This window comes from Mirounga leonina, unplaced genomic scaffold, assembly GCF_011800145.1.
Source record: "Mirounga leonina isolate KUSES-001 unplaced genomic scaffold, KU_Mleo_1.0 Mir_126, whole genome shotgun sequence".
Taxonomy (NCBI): Eukaryota; Metazoa; Chordata; class Mammalia; order Carnivora; family Phocidae; genus Mirounga; species Mirounga leonina.
In genome coordinates this window covers 22,780,495-22,794,873 of record NW_023270314.1, presented here as the reverse complement: position 1 = coordinate 22,794,873, position 14,379 = coordinate 22,780,495, and the positions used below count along the sequence as shown (strand labels likewise).

Here is a 14,379-nt window from a genome sequence, read left to right as displayed (position 1 = left end):
TTCAGTGACAGGAGCCTCAAAAACAAGGGAAGTCCAATATCTCTCTCACTCTGAAGTGGTTCATCCCCAAGCAATGGTGAGCAAAAATACATAATTATATGAAAGGTTCATAAAAAGTAATCATTGCAGCCACCCAAGAATCTTCTAGCTACCAGCCTCAGTAACAAGATAATGATCAATTAAGAGATATTTAACTTTTTAACCTTTTTATATTCTGACACTATATAACACAGACCACAATCATTAGGGAAGAAAACTGGCAAAAATTACAACACAGGAAAAGCAAACTTTATTGTTTATAGGCCTTAAGACAGCGCCATTAGGACAGTTACCTTAACACGAGCTATGAAGAGGGAAGGCGCAATAATATTCCAGTAGAGAAGTAGGGAAGATGTACTAAGGTCAACAGGGATAAAAGATGCCTATATTTGCTACTACTAATCAAGAACCAAGAAGCAGTAACACATGCCCCTCACATTCTCAGGGAGGGAAAAGAGCATAAACCACATTCCAGTTTTCTACTTAGTGCCTGGGCTTGGGTTTTGTTTTGTTTTGAATACTTACTTGGCTGGATGTCCTAAAGCATCAAGTTTCACTTTCCCAAATATGCCAGTGTTTGGGGCGGGGGGGGGGGGGAATGAAAACAAAACAATCTAAATTAGCTATATCAGTTTACACCTTAACTCTAAGCCCAGATTTCGTTTTTATAAAACTAATGTCCTATGACCATCATCTATTAACTGAGCTGGCTTCCCATCTATTCCCTCTATCCATCTCTCACTCCTTTCAAAGATGAGTTTCTTATGTGCCAAGCCAAGTCCTGTCCTTCACCAACAGGACTAACCCAAACACTACCTCTCTTGGGAGACATGGAAAACTGACAGAGAAGGAAAAACAAAAACAAAACAAAACAAAAAAAACAACAACCAGTCAAGCACAAGACTGAAAACCTAGCTGGTGATCAATCAGAACCAACCAGGCAGAGGTTATTTATCTGGGTTTTGTTTTGTTTGAGGGTGTGGGAGGTTTCTCAGCCCATAGTCACCATGAGGCTTATATGAGAAAAGGCATGCCATTCTATCCTCAAATAGTCCAAAGAGTTAGAGGGGACAATTTACAGCCTCTTGTGTAAAAAATGTCTATAAATGCCAGTGCCATTCTTTGCCCTGTCACTTCCCATTATCCTAAACCAACAGGATTCTATTCACTGAGACTTGAGTTGGAAACATGAACGGACAGGCCTTTCTTGGGCAGGGGGAAAGGAGGAAGATGATTGGGGGGGGGGGGGGGGGCAGATTTCTTTAAGTTTCTGTGTACTGCCTAACATGTATAGTATACTAGTGGAGCTGAAAGCTGAAATATATGCGCAGTCATGCAAAAGTCAGCCTAGGAAGAATAGAAGTGATTTGGTATCCTCAAATCTATAATATGCTCAAAATGTAAATCTAAAATATAAAGAAAAGATAACCAGATTGTGACCAAAAAAAAAAAAAAAAAATCAGTCATAAACACTATTGATCCATGGCTCATTTCCTCTCACACACTTTCTCTTTATGATTTACACTGGTCTGCAGAGGAATCTACCAAAGAGAAATCAGCAAGAAATCTGGGCCTTAAGCTGGATCAAGCAAACACAAACCCCATGGAACGCCCTTTTCGGGATACTAGAATTAAGAAGAGAAATCAAATCTCTATACTACCTGCTAACCTCTACTATTTGCATCTTATCAAACTGAAAGAGATCTGTGCCTAGAGAATAGTAAAACTTAAAGACAGGTGACCAAATTATATAGGAGAAGGCTATACTGGAACCCAGGATGAGGTGGGCACAGTATACTGACCTAGCTGTTCCATAAATACAAACTTAATCATGTCACTAACCTTGGCCAACCAAATACTAGGTAGCATATCATCTCTGGTGATAGAGAACAGTTAAACACAAGATTTTGAACGGAACAACTCTGAGAATGTAGCCAGTTGCAATTTTAGGATCTGGATCTAGAACTAAGTTCTGTGGAAAAAGTTACTTTTAAAAAAGAACACTTCCTGGGGCGCCTGAGTGGCTCAGTCGTTAAGTGTCTGCCTTCAGCTCAGATCATGATCCCAGCGTCCTTGGATCGAGCCCCGCATTGGGCTCCCCGCTCCATGGGAAGCCTGCTTCTCCCTCTCCCACTCCCCCTGCTTGTGTTCCTGCTCTCACTGTGTCTCTCTCTGTCAAATACATAAAATCTTTAAAATAAAAATAAAAAAGAACACTTCCTTATCTCTTACTACTCCTTTTCCTCCAATTTCTCTCCTTGCACGTTCACTCTGAAATTTTTATATTCTACAGGCACAGAAACAGTGGTCCAAATATGTGGTCTGATCAAGGATTTCTATGCTACTTCAAGTGTGAAAACTGTATGAGAAATATAAGCTAGGCTTGAATTGCCCAATATACATGCAGCTATTTAAATTTAATTAAAAATTTCAGTTCACACTAGCTACATTTCAAGTAATCAATAATGACGTGTGACTAATGACTACTATATTAGGTAACACAGACTTATTCAATGAAACAATATTCTATAGGATATTTCCAACATCACAGAAAGTTCTATTGGACAGTGGTGGACAGCAAAACATCAGCATTTCTGGGACACTGTAATGGTTTATGGGGCAAAGTAGAGCAAACTGCTGAAATCAGGATGATTCTGAAAATCAGGACTTAATGATCAATGCAAACGAATCCATACTCAAAGAGAATATCTCAAAAGTCACAAGTCTCCAAGCAAAGTGGTCCCTGGAAGAAATCATACATACACCAGTACAGTGTTATTCAAAATGTGATCTGCCTCCTGGTGCTGACCCCCAAAGTGTTTACCATTTACCAGTCTGCAATAACTCCAGAAATCGTGAGTGCTTGGAAACTTCCAGAGTAATTTAACACTGCTGTGACATTTTTATTGTATTTTACAAAAGTACCACTCTGTAATGAATTCGAAAAAAAATTTTTTTAAAGTAAGCTTTCTGCCCAATGTGGGGCTTGCACTCACTCACGACCCTGAGATCAAGAGTCTCATGCAACTGAGTCAGCCAGGAGCCCCAATAAATTAGAAACTTAAAAAACTAGTCTTGGGATGCCTGGGTGGCTCAGTTGGTTAAGCGTCTGCTTTCAGCTCCGGTCATGATCCCAGGGTCCTGGAATAGAGTTCCACATCGGGCTCCTTGCTCAGCGGGGAGCTTGCTTCTCCCTCTGCCTGCCACTCACCCTGCTTGTGCTCGCTCTCTATTTCTCTCTCTCTCTCTCTGACAAATAAATAAAATCAAAGATTTTATTTATTTGTCAGAGAGAGAGAGAGAGAGAGCACAAGAGAGGGTAGGGTCAGAGGGAGAAGCAGACTCCCCATTGAGCAAGAAGCCCGATGCGGGACTCAATTCCAGGACCCTGGGATCATGACCCGAGCCGAAGGCAGTCGCTTAACCAACTGAGCCACCCAGGCACCCTAAATAAATAAAATCTTAAAATTAAAAAAAAACAAATTAGGCTTTTGCTAAAGAATTTGAGAAGCACTACTCTAGAACATAGGTATGGCAATGAACATCATCTGAAAACACAGGTCACATAGTCAGTTTTACCTATTACCATTATTTGCTTATAACCCAAGGGTTAAGTTTATTAATTTTGTTTAGTAATCTTTACACCTAGCATGGGGCTGGAACTCACAACCCCAAGATCAAGAGTCACACACTCCACCACCTGAGCCAGCCAGGCACCCAAACCCTTCAGACTTAAAATGGGAAATCTTATCAATGATCAACTAAAACACAGAAGTTAAATGACTCAAAGGCATAAAGTCAGGTAGCCAACAGAACTGAACTAAGAAGAAAGTGAACATTTATTAAGGGTCAAAGTGTCTTATTAAGGGTCAAAGTGTCAATATGTTAGATAATTTCATATACCCAATTACTTAACTCTTCACAAACACAATGTTAGGTATTACTCCCAGTTTTATAGATGAGGACCAAAGAAGTTTAGTAATTTGCTCAAAGTCACAAAGCTAATAAATGTATCTCTTCATACTTTACTTAGCTTCCTCTGGACTAAAAATGAAAGCAAGTCAAATATGGAGAAAGATTCTAAGGAAGTGAAAGTGAAAAGGCTAATATCCCTGTAATGAAATACTATGAAAATAATTCAGGTGGGCAGTATAAAGTGAGGGGCAAATTCGTCTCGGTAAAGTGTCCATATGAGCTACACAGTTGGAGATATGTTCAATTTTGTTAATTTTGATGGAACGCATACAATTTTTTTTTTTTTAAGATTTTATTTATTTATTTGACAGAGAGAGACACAGCGAGAGAGGGAATACAAGCAGGGGGAGTGGGAGAAGGAGAAGCAGGCTTCCCGTGGAGCAGGGAGCCTAATGTGGGGCTCGATCCCAGGACCCTGGGATCAAGACCTGAGCTGAAGGCTGACGCTTAACGACTGAGCCACCCAGGCGCCCTACAATTCTTTACAGTGAGTTACTGCTGAGATTCTCAGACACCTGGCCTTCATATACAAAAGGAGACAGATGAGAACTGGGGCCACAGAGCCAAGCACGCCTCCCCTTGGCAATCTAACAAAACACAAATGACTTGGTTTATAGTATATTCTTCCCAATTAAGCTGCATGTGGTTTAAGAATCGCATACTCTGGGGCGCCTGGGTGGCTCAGTTGGTTAAGCGACTGCCTTCGGCTCAGGTCATGATCCTGGAGTCCCGGGATCGAGTCCCGCATCGGGCTCCCTGCTCGGCGGGGAGTCTGCTTCTCCCTCTGACCCTCCTCCCTCTCATTCTCTCTGTCTCAAATAAATAAATAAAATCTTTAAAAAAAAAAAAAGAATCGCATACTCTGTCTACTCTCAACTCCAATTTTTTTTTAAGATTTTATTTATTTATTTGACAGAGAGAGACACAGCGAGAAAGGGAACACAAGCAGGGGGAGTGGGAGAGAGAGAAGCAGGCTTCCCGCTGAGCAGGGAGCCCGATGGAGGGCTCGATCCCAGGACCCTGGGATCATGACCTGAGCCGAAGGCAGACCCTAATGACTGAGCCACCCAGGTGCCCCACAACTCCTGAGTTTTTTAAAATTTCACATAAACTAGCAAATATTCCTACTGAACACCTATGGTCTCAGCATCAAGCTGGGCACAAAGACCTAATGTTATGCTTCTGGTAAGCATAAAAAATGTAATGTAAAGGTAAGGAAAATGGAGCAGTTGTGTATAAGGTTAGAAGTCCCAGTGGCGGGGGGGGGGCGCCTGGGTGGCTCAGATGGTTAAGCGTCTGTCTTCGGCTCAGGTCATGATCCCAGCGTCCTGGGACCAAGTCCCACATCGGGCTCCCTGCTCCTTGGGAGCCTGCTTCTCCCTCTGCCTCTCTCTCTCTGTCTCTCATGAATAAATAAATAAAATCTTCAAAAAAAAAAAAAAAGAAGAAGTCCCAGTGGGGCATAAGTGTTTACATTTTTTAGTGCTCAGTTTTTCTCCTGAGCAAAAATGTTAACAACCACAGGACAGTGTTTTCCAATGGATTTCCAGAGACCTAAATGCTCCCAGACTTAGTGGTAAATAATGACCCTTTAAACAAGTTTATTTACGTATGTATGTATGTACATAACCTCTACACCCAACGTGGGGCTCAAACTCACGACCCCAAGATCAAGAGTCACATGTTCTTCCAACTGAGCCAGCCAAGTGCCCCAATGACATTTTTTCTTTTGATAGTTCTTCTGGTTTGAAACAGTCTTCCCTTGGGCGCCTGGGTGGCTCAGTTGGTTAAGCGACTGCCTTCGGCTCAGGTCATGATCCTGGAGTCCCTGGATCAAGTCCCGCATCGGGCTCCCTGCTCGGCGGGGTGCCTGCTTCTTCCTCTGACCGTCCCCCCTCTCATGTACTCGCTCTCTCTCATTCTCTCTCTCTCAAATAAATAAATAAATCTTAAAAAAAAAAAAAAATGAAACAGTCTTCCCTTAACCCTGTCCCCACTTCAACAACCAAGAAACATGCTTTCATTCTTACAGAACCAGACTGAGAGACTACCTGCTCAAGGCAAACAGGAGAATCCTCAGCATTTTCTCCAACAGCACATGCCCGGCGAAACTCCAAACATAACAATGCCCTATAGAACTGATCACTCCACAAAGCATGGTGTCAACAGTCACCTTGCTTAACAAACTCAATAATGTCAGTTAGCAGAGGAGCAGACAGAATGAAATAACTTTCTTGTTTTTGTTCCAGGGAACCTTCAAATTTTGTTTCTAGGTACCTTTGACCCAAAGACAGGATTTTCGTCTGTTTCCATTAAGACTGTATTAGAGGGGCACCTGGGGCACCTAGATGGCTCAGTCAGTTGAGCATCTGTCTTCAGCTTGGGTCATGATCCCAGGGCTCTGGGATAGAGCCCTGCATTGGGCTCCCTAATCGGCAGGGAGTCTGCTTCTCCCTCTCCTTCTGCCTCTCCCCTTGCTCGTGCGCGCACTCTCGCTCACTCTCTCTCTCATAAATAAAATAAATAAAATCTTAAAAAAAAAAAAAGACTATGTTAGAAGTTAAAGTAGATGTAGTAAGTTTTTAACATCACTCAATACAACATCTTAACCAAGAGAAATACAGAACATGTTCTAACAACTTGGGTGGAAGCTATGAAAAAAATATGCAGGAAAAAAAAAATTCACTATGTGAAATAATTCCTGTAACGTAATCAATAGTCAGCGAGAGGAGGTGATAGTCAAAGGACTTCATGAAATGAAGTGCTGAATATGAATAGCTAGCTATATTCTCAGGACAGTCATTTCCAGGCTATGTAGGCCCACATTGCTCTAAGGTGGCAAAAACAGTACTTTACCTTTCTGGATATTGAAGAGACATTCAAACCAAACCTTTGGGCTCTTTCCTTTAGTTTATCCAGGTTAACCTATATAAACACAGGGGGGAAAACCCATATTTTTAAAAATCAAAACAGAAAATACAAAAGGCAGAAATTATAGTCCAAAGCTAAGAGTTCAAAATAGCCTACAATATCAAAGATACCCTATACGGCAAATCAGGACACTAAGCAGCACCCATCCAGCCACTAATTATTAAAAGACCTCTTCCGGAATACAGTAAAAGATTCAACACAACCTCCTTTGTTCATCAAACGTGGCAAGAGCCTAAAGAGGGTTTAAGATAAAAGTAGGCCAAACACTGCTTTAAAAAGCTAATATCTAAATAATCACCTCCAAACAAGTCCATTATTCAGTCCAAAATCATTAAATCCTATACGTAGTCTCTTCAGTAGTTCTTAATTCTAGCTCTCCTTTCTTCAGAAGACAAATCTACCACCAGTACCCAACTTAATTTTCTTCCTTCCTTTTTCTTAGAAGCCCTGATATACAACACTTACTATCATAAGGATGTACAGGACATTTTCATTACTACTACTGCTGATACTCCTACATTTCAGCTTCATTTCCCATACTGCACTGTAACTTCAAGAACAGGATTTTATAAAGCCAAACATATTTCACCCACAGCATGTGTTTCCATTTTCTGAACATGCCACTGAGTCACAATGGTCCGGAAGGCATCTCGTTCTACCAATCTTCAGTCTATGATTTAGTGTTGAAAAATACCAATATCTACCAAAAGAACTCATAAGTTGCTTCCACAGATTTGCTTGTGGTAACTAAATATTAGACAAGGCCTAAAACTACAGTACCATAAAACAAAGAATTATATGGACTGTCCACTAGCTAACAAAATCTACTCATTTTTTTCAAGAGGAATGACAGGAAGGAAGATGTCTATAGTGACTTGGAAGATGTGGCAATTTTCCTGACCTCTTAGTACTCAAACAATCCATTTTATTCAGGACATAAAACACTGTACTGAAAACAGACAGTCACCAAACTCATGTGATCTCAGAGATTCCTCTATCTGGGAGCTGTTTCTAACTTTAAAACCAGAGTTAAGATGTGTCTCTCAAGGTATTAAAAAAAAAAGATTTCTTACCATAGGCTTGGCATCAGATGACAGACCTAAAGAAGCAAATAAAAGTTTTATTTAACATTTTTAAACATCATTTATGATTTTTATGAAGCTGACAGTCTTCAAATCAAATTAGTAGGGAAAAAGTACACAAGACAAATATCCTTTATCTTATGATGAGGAAAGAAAAAAAGGCAAACATTGCACCTAGAGATCACGTCTGCATTCACTGCTGATGGGAACATAAAATGTACAGCTGCTTTGGAAAGCAATTTGGCAGTTCCTCAAAAAGTTAAACAGTTGGGGCGCCTGGGTGGCTCAGTTGGTTAAGCGACTGCCTTCGGCTCAGGTCATGATCCTGGAGTCCCTGGATCGAGTCCCGCATCAGGCTCCCTGCTCGGCAGGGAGTCTGCTTCTCCCTCTGACCCTCCCCCTTCTCATGTGCTCTCTCTCATTCTCTCTCTCTCAAATAAATAAATAAAATCTTTAAAAAAAAAAAAAAAGTTAAACAGTTTACCATATGACCCAGTAAGCCCACTTGTAGGTATACACCCAAGAGAAATGAAAACACATCCACACCAAAACCTGTATATGAACGTTCATAGCAGCATTATCTATAGTAGCCAAAAAGTGAAAACAACGCAAATGTCCATCAGCTAATGAATGGATAGGTAAAATGTGGTATACCCAATGAAATATTATCCAATATTAAAAAGAAATGAAGTACTAATGTATCCTACAACATGGACAAACCCTGAATACATTATGCTAAGAAGCCAGTCACAAAAAACTACAAAGTGCACAATTCCATTTATATGAAAGCAGATTTATATGCACAGAAAAAATGAATGGTTGCTTGGGTGGGGGTGGAAGGAGGAATGGGAAACAACTGCTAATGGGTACAGGGGTTTTTTGGGGTGATTAATATGTCCTAAAATTAGACTGAGGGTGCCTAGGTGGATCAGTCAGTTAAGCGTCCGCCTTCAGCTCAGGTCATGATCCCGGAGTCCCAGGATCGAGTCCCGCATCGGGCTCCCCACTCAGCGAAAAATCTGCTTCTCCCTCTGACCCTCTCCCCTCTTATGCTCTCTCGCACGTGCTCTCTCTCAAATAAATAAATAAAATCTTAAAAAAAAAAAAAAATTAGACTGAGACAATGGTTGCAGAACCCTGTGAATATATTCTTTAAAAACCAGTGAATTATATACAACTTTAAATGAATGAACTACATGGAATATCTCAATAAAGCTGTTAAAAAAAAGAAAGACATCACATCTGGACAAAAGAGCAGAGCTACCATCATAATAAATTAAAATTTAAAAATAAATTAATTAATTAAAATTACAGCTGCTTAAAGCCAATGTCCCATCCTGAAATTATCACTAAGAAGCAAGTAAATTGGCCTGTAGGCCCAATCCTAATCTAAGTCAATAATTCTTAAAACTTTTCCAGGGCGCCTGGGTGGCTCAGTAGTTTAAGTGGCTGCTTTCAGCTCAGGACATGATCCCAGGGTTCTGGGATCAAGCCCCATGTCAGGCTCCCTGCTCAGTGGGGAGTCTGCTTCTCCCTCTCCCTCTGCTGCTTCCCCTGCTTGTGATCTCTCTCTCAAATAAACAAAATCTTAAAAAAAAACAAAACACCACTTTTCAGAATTTTATTTTAAGTCATCACAATCTTGGAATTGGTTCCCTAACTCTCCACTGTAAACATTCAGGTACAGATTCAACTTTCACCACAACCCATGTGCTAGGAACTGTTAGATGTTTTTATGTTCTCACTCATAAAAAGTACTTCCGTTTAAATGCTGCCAAACTCTTAAGAGGTACTCTATAAATTAAGGATGTTAGAATTAAAAGAATACTGTAAATATTATCAATACATTATTTTATTGATCAGGTTTCCTTTTTAGACTATTAATTTTAACTTTTGTCTTTCCTCAAATAGTACCATCTAAGGTCTTTAATAATTTTTGCTGTACTATCACCAATCCTACTGCATCTCTCTTAATATAACTAAAAGCCAGAAAATATCTGTTTCTAAAACATGTAGTGAGGGCGCTTGGATGTCTCAGTTAAGCATCTGTCTTAAGCTCTGGGATGGAGACACACACTGGGCTCTGCGCTCAGTGAGGAGTCTGCTTCTCCCTCTATCACTGCCCTTCCCCCCAGCTCGTGCTTCTCTCTCAAATAAATAAAATATTTGGAAAAAAAAAAATAAAGTAAAACATGTAGTGATAGTGACCAGAATTTTACTAGTCTTTTAAAAAGCACAGCAAGTGGCGCCTGGGTGGCTCAGTTGTTGAGCGTCTGCCTTCGGCTCAGGTCATGATCCCAGGGTCCTGGGATCGAGCCCTGCATCGGGCTCCCCACTCTGCGGGAAGCCTGCTTCTCCCTCTCCCACTCCCCCTGCTTGTGTTCCCTCTCTCACTGTGTCTCTCTCTGTCAAATAAATAAATAAAATCTTTAAAAAATTAAAAATTGAAAAAAAAAAGCACAGCAAAATGCTAGATCTTTAGAAGACGTGTTCTTAACACACTTCAAACAGATCACTAAGAAGACTAAATTAGATTAAGAGATTACATTTAAAATGTAAGTCTCTAAAACTGGACTATATTATTTTTAAAAATAACTTTCTTTCTAATCTATTACAAGATACATACTCATTGCAGAAATTTTACAAACACAGACAAGCAAAAAGAAGTCACTCAAAATTCCATCAACCAGAGAAAGTATTAACAATTAGAACATATTCCCTCCAACCTTTTTTTTTTTTAGTTTTCATTTTTAAGTAAACTCCACACCACACATGGGGCTCAAACTCACAACCTTGAGATCAAGAGTTGCATGCTCCACCAACTGAGCCAGTCAGGCACCGCCCCCCAAACCTGTTTTTCTATCCATACATGCGCTTCTATTACCAAAAGGGAAATACACTGCTAATATAATTTTATAATTTGTTTTCACTTAACATTTTTCTGACAAATACTCTCCAGTATCATTTTAACAACTGCATAGTCTACTATACTATGGTAGACATTTATTTAACAAATTCCCTATTGTATATTACATTGTTTCTAGTTACTGATCATGAAAAATAATGCTGTGATAATCCTTATGGTTAACTAGGTCTTTAAGCATATCCAACATTATTTCCTTGTAAATTCCTAGAAGATTCCAAGATTGTTGAGGTAAAAGATACTCTCTTTTCTCTTTCACCACTTACTCTAGGCAGTATGATATGGGACAGGTACATAATAATTACATGCTGACTTGAGACACCAAAATAACTAGGCAAGGTACTAGAAACTTCTCTAAAGATGTCCAAGAAAAGGAAAACAAATGTTGGCACTTCCTCCTATTCTCATAACTTCAGCCCCTTCTCTAAATTGCCCAGGAAGGCTTAAGTATGGTTTTACCTCAAGCAAAAAGGTGACTGTTATAACTTCTTAAAAGCTTCTAAAGCTAACAAGTTTACCTTAATTTGGAGAAATCTGTTGTGACAGAAAAGTTAAAATATAAAGGTAACTTTTTTTAGAAGAGTCTCTGTATTCTTACCTTTTGATGGAACTGAAGAAATCCCAAATCTGTAGAAAAAAAAAAACAAGCTAAATTTTAGGAAGCTGTTCAGACTCCCTGTTGTCTGTCTCCGTGTCAAGTGTACATATGGCACTTCTTGCTTGTGATCTCAAGACTTGCAATCATTAGCTAATTCTAACAACCCCATGAAAGAGGTTCAGTTTACTCTTTTTCTCACCAAGAGATCAGAGAATAAGCTAAAAGTGAAGACTTATCAAAATTAGAAGTAACAGTTCCTGATTTTTACCTATTACAAAAATCCTGCTTGATGAGACCTAATCTACAGCTACTACATCCAAATCAGCAGCAAATTCTGAAAAGAGCCAAAAAAGTGTTTCTTTTCAGCAAGGTGTCTATTTTACTTAAAATCAACAATATATTTAAAACCTAGGATCATACCCCTCCACCTTCATCTTATCACCATCTCAGATCCAAAAGGCCGGGACACTCACCTTGCTGCCCGGGCAGCTTTCTTACTCTCCAAGCTCACAGGTACATTGAATCGTTCAGCTCTCTTCTGCATTCTCTAGGTGATAAAAAGACAAAAGAAGGGGAAAAGAAAAATTAATTTCTGGTTTCCTTAAGGAGAAAAGTTGTTTAGAAGTTTGTATCTTTAGAACATCAGGAGTATATTTCATAAGGTCTAAACTGAGAATACTGACAATCCTAGAGGATATCAGGTTATATCTCTCCAGGGCTTACCTCAACAGCCCTTTCCAGAAAACAAACACAAAAGACTATTATTACATTCATGTCCTCAAAAAACAAAAGGAAAGGAATAAAATAAAACCCACATTCTGCATGAAGCCGAGAAGACAAAAGCTGTGTTTGGTTGACCTTTGCAAAGGGATCAAAGGAACAGCTTGGTTCCAACACTAGTGGTACTCTTTCAGTTAGAAATGAGGCAGCATTGTCCTATGTCATCTCTACTTAAAAGGTTACAACCCCCCCCCCCCCAACACACACACACAGATCTCAATTGGAGACCTTCAGAGATCCTGACACAGAATCCAGAGAAATTTCTGTCTTACCAGCTATCAAGTAGTGACATCTTCCCTTATTACTTTTCATCTCTTCCAAGGTACAATCCTCCCAAACTCTAATCTAGTTTGTAAACATCTTAAAGAGGGTTACCACTAAGGCCTTAGGACTATATACAAAAAGACTAGGGCTTCAAAGGTGACTATGCCAGCCCAAATATTTTCCCAAGTGAAGGTGGTAGAAAAATGTATCAATACCAAAATCTGTCAATACTGATTTTCTGCCTATGAGTTAATTTTTTTAGTGATTATACAGGTAGAATAAAAGGTAAGAAAGAGAGAGATATAGAGAGAGACTGCTTTTCTACTAGGGAGCAGAAAACCTACCTCAGTCTGTGGTATCTCAGATATAATTTTTACCACTTTCTTCTCTGCTGCCCTGGAAAAGAAGAAAGAAATTTTTTTAAAACCAGAAAACTTGATCTTCTAACCCAAAACCTTAAAATATATAAGAATACACCTGAATCATGTCCTTTGTCCCCTATCTCTCCATCACCCCTTAGTCCAAAAAAATATGAAGCCCATTAGAACTTCAGTTCCTTGAGCTGCCATCTTTTGATAAGAGTTCAAATAGTAGACTAACCTGCTTTGCTAAACTATAAAAAAGTAATCAAAAAAGAAGTCTGGTTAAATATATTGGGCTGAAAGGAAACACTCAAAGGGCACCGGAAACCACTTCTTTTACTTTTAGGAACCTTAAATTTACTTTTGGACTAATGACTATTCCTCCAACCCTCATTTAAATGGCAGCTCTAAATTTTCATCAAAATAACAATTAACGAGTGCTCTACAAGCTCTGGTTTCCTTCTTTTACAAATCCCTTATTTCTCCCACAGGGACTGTAGCTCCAGCTGGAACAGTCAAAGTGAGACAAATAAAAATGCCAAAGGGAGTGGGAAGAAAAAAGGCTAAGGGGAGTTTGAATTAGGAAAACATGGTTAAGTTACTAGTCAAAAGATTTAAGAGAAAACAAAAGAGGGGGGACCATCGGGGCGGGAGACAAAGTTCGGAAGTACCCAGGATAAATGGAAGGGCATTTAACCCTCCACCAAACAACTCCCATAAAACTGTGGGTCATAACCAGTCTCATTAAGGTCCCTCATTTAGAGACATGGGCAGCCTTTGTTCCAATATCCCGGACACTTTTCCCATTTGATGCCCTGAAAGGTAGTAATGGCTTAATGGCATTTTCAGAGGAAGCAATTCTGGAACAGGAACTTACTCTCTCCATCCTTTTGTTGGAGGTCCTGGACTGACAGATAAGCAATGGGTGCCCCCTGCTGACCATAACTACATCCTACAATATTTAACTACCCTGGTTAAGGGTAGGGGGGTGGGAGGGATCAAACTAGAAACAGTAGCATATTTTTGGAGAACCTCAAGCCCAAGATGAAGGGGATCTCCTTTTGAATGGCTGAAGTAACTAAATTAGCCCAGAATATTCTTAACGGAAATCCTGAATTCTCATTTCCTGGTCATCCGTACTTCCCCAACCCTCTGTCTTGTTCAGACAGAAAGGGACGCTGAAGTTTAATGTTTTACTTGAAGTCAATGCCATTAAGACAACAGTCTTCTCCACCAATCCCAAGCTAGTGACTTTCTTCACATTTTCATCTTGAAGCACAATCACTGCAGTACACCTTGTGGCAGAAAGGGAACCCCAGAAAGGATGCTTCTTTCTGCTGTGTTCCAGCTCCCTCAGGCACAACTAAGCGCAAGCAATAAATACACATCACATTCTGGAACTCACAGGAAATTTATTTTCTTTGC

The 14,379-nt window shown here is 39.8% G+C and overlaps 1 protein-coding gene across 1 annotated transcript in view; it reads right to left on the bottom strand.

Moving 5' to 3' along the window:
• The window catches only part of SARNP (SAP domain containing ribonucleoprotein), a 45,796-nt gene that overhangs the window by 17,818 nt on the left and 13,599 nt on the right, over positions 1-14,379 (bottom strand). The window contains exons 5-9 of the mRNA XM_035002443.1: positions 12,937-12,988; positions 12,022-12,095; positions 11,549-11,577; positions 8,019-8,044; positions 6,871-6,939 (exon numbers count right to left, since the gene is read on the bottom strand). Coding sequence (XP_034858334.1) covers positions 6,871-6,939; positions 8,019-8,044; positions 11,549-11,577; positions 12,022-12,095; positions 12,937-12,988 — 250 coding nt within the window. The remainder of the gene's footprint in view (positions 1-6,870; positions 6,940-8,018; positions 8,045-11,548; positions 11,578-12,021; positions 12,096-12,936; positions 12,989-14,379) is intronic.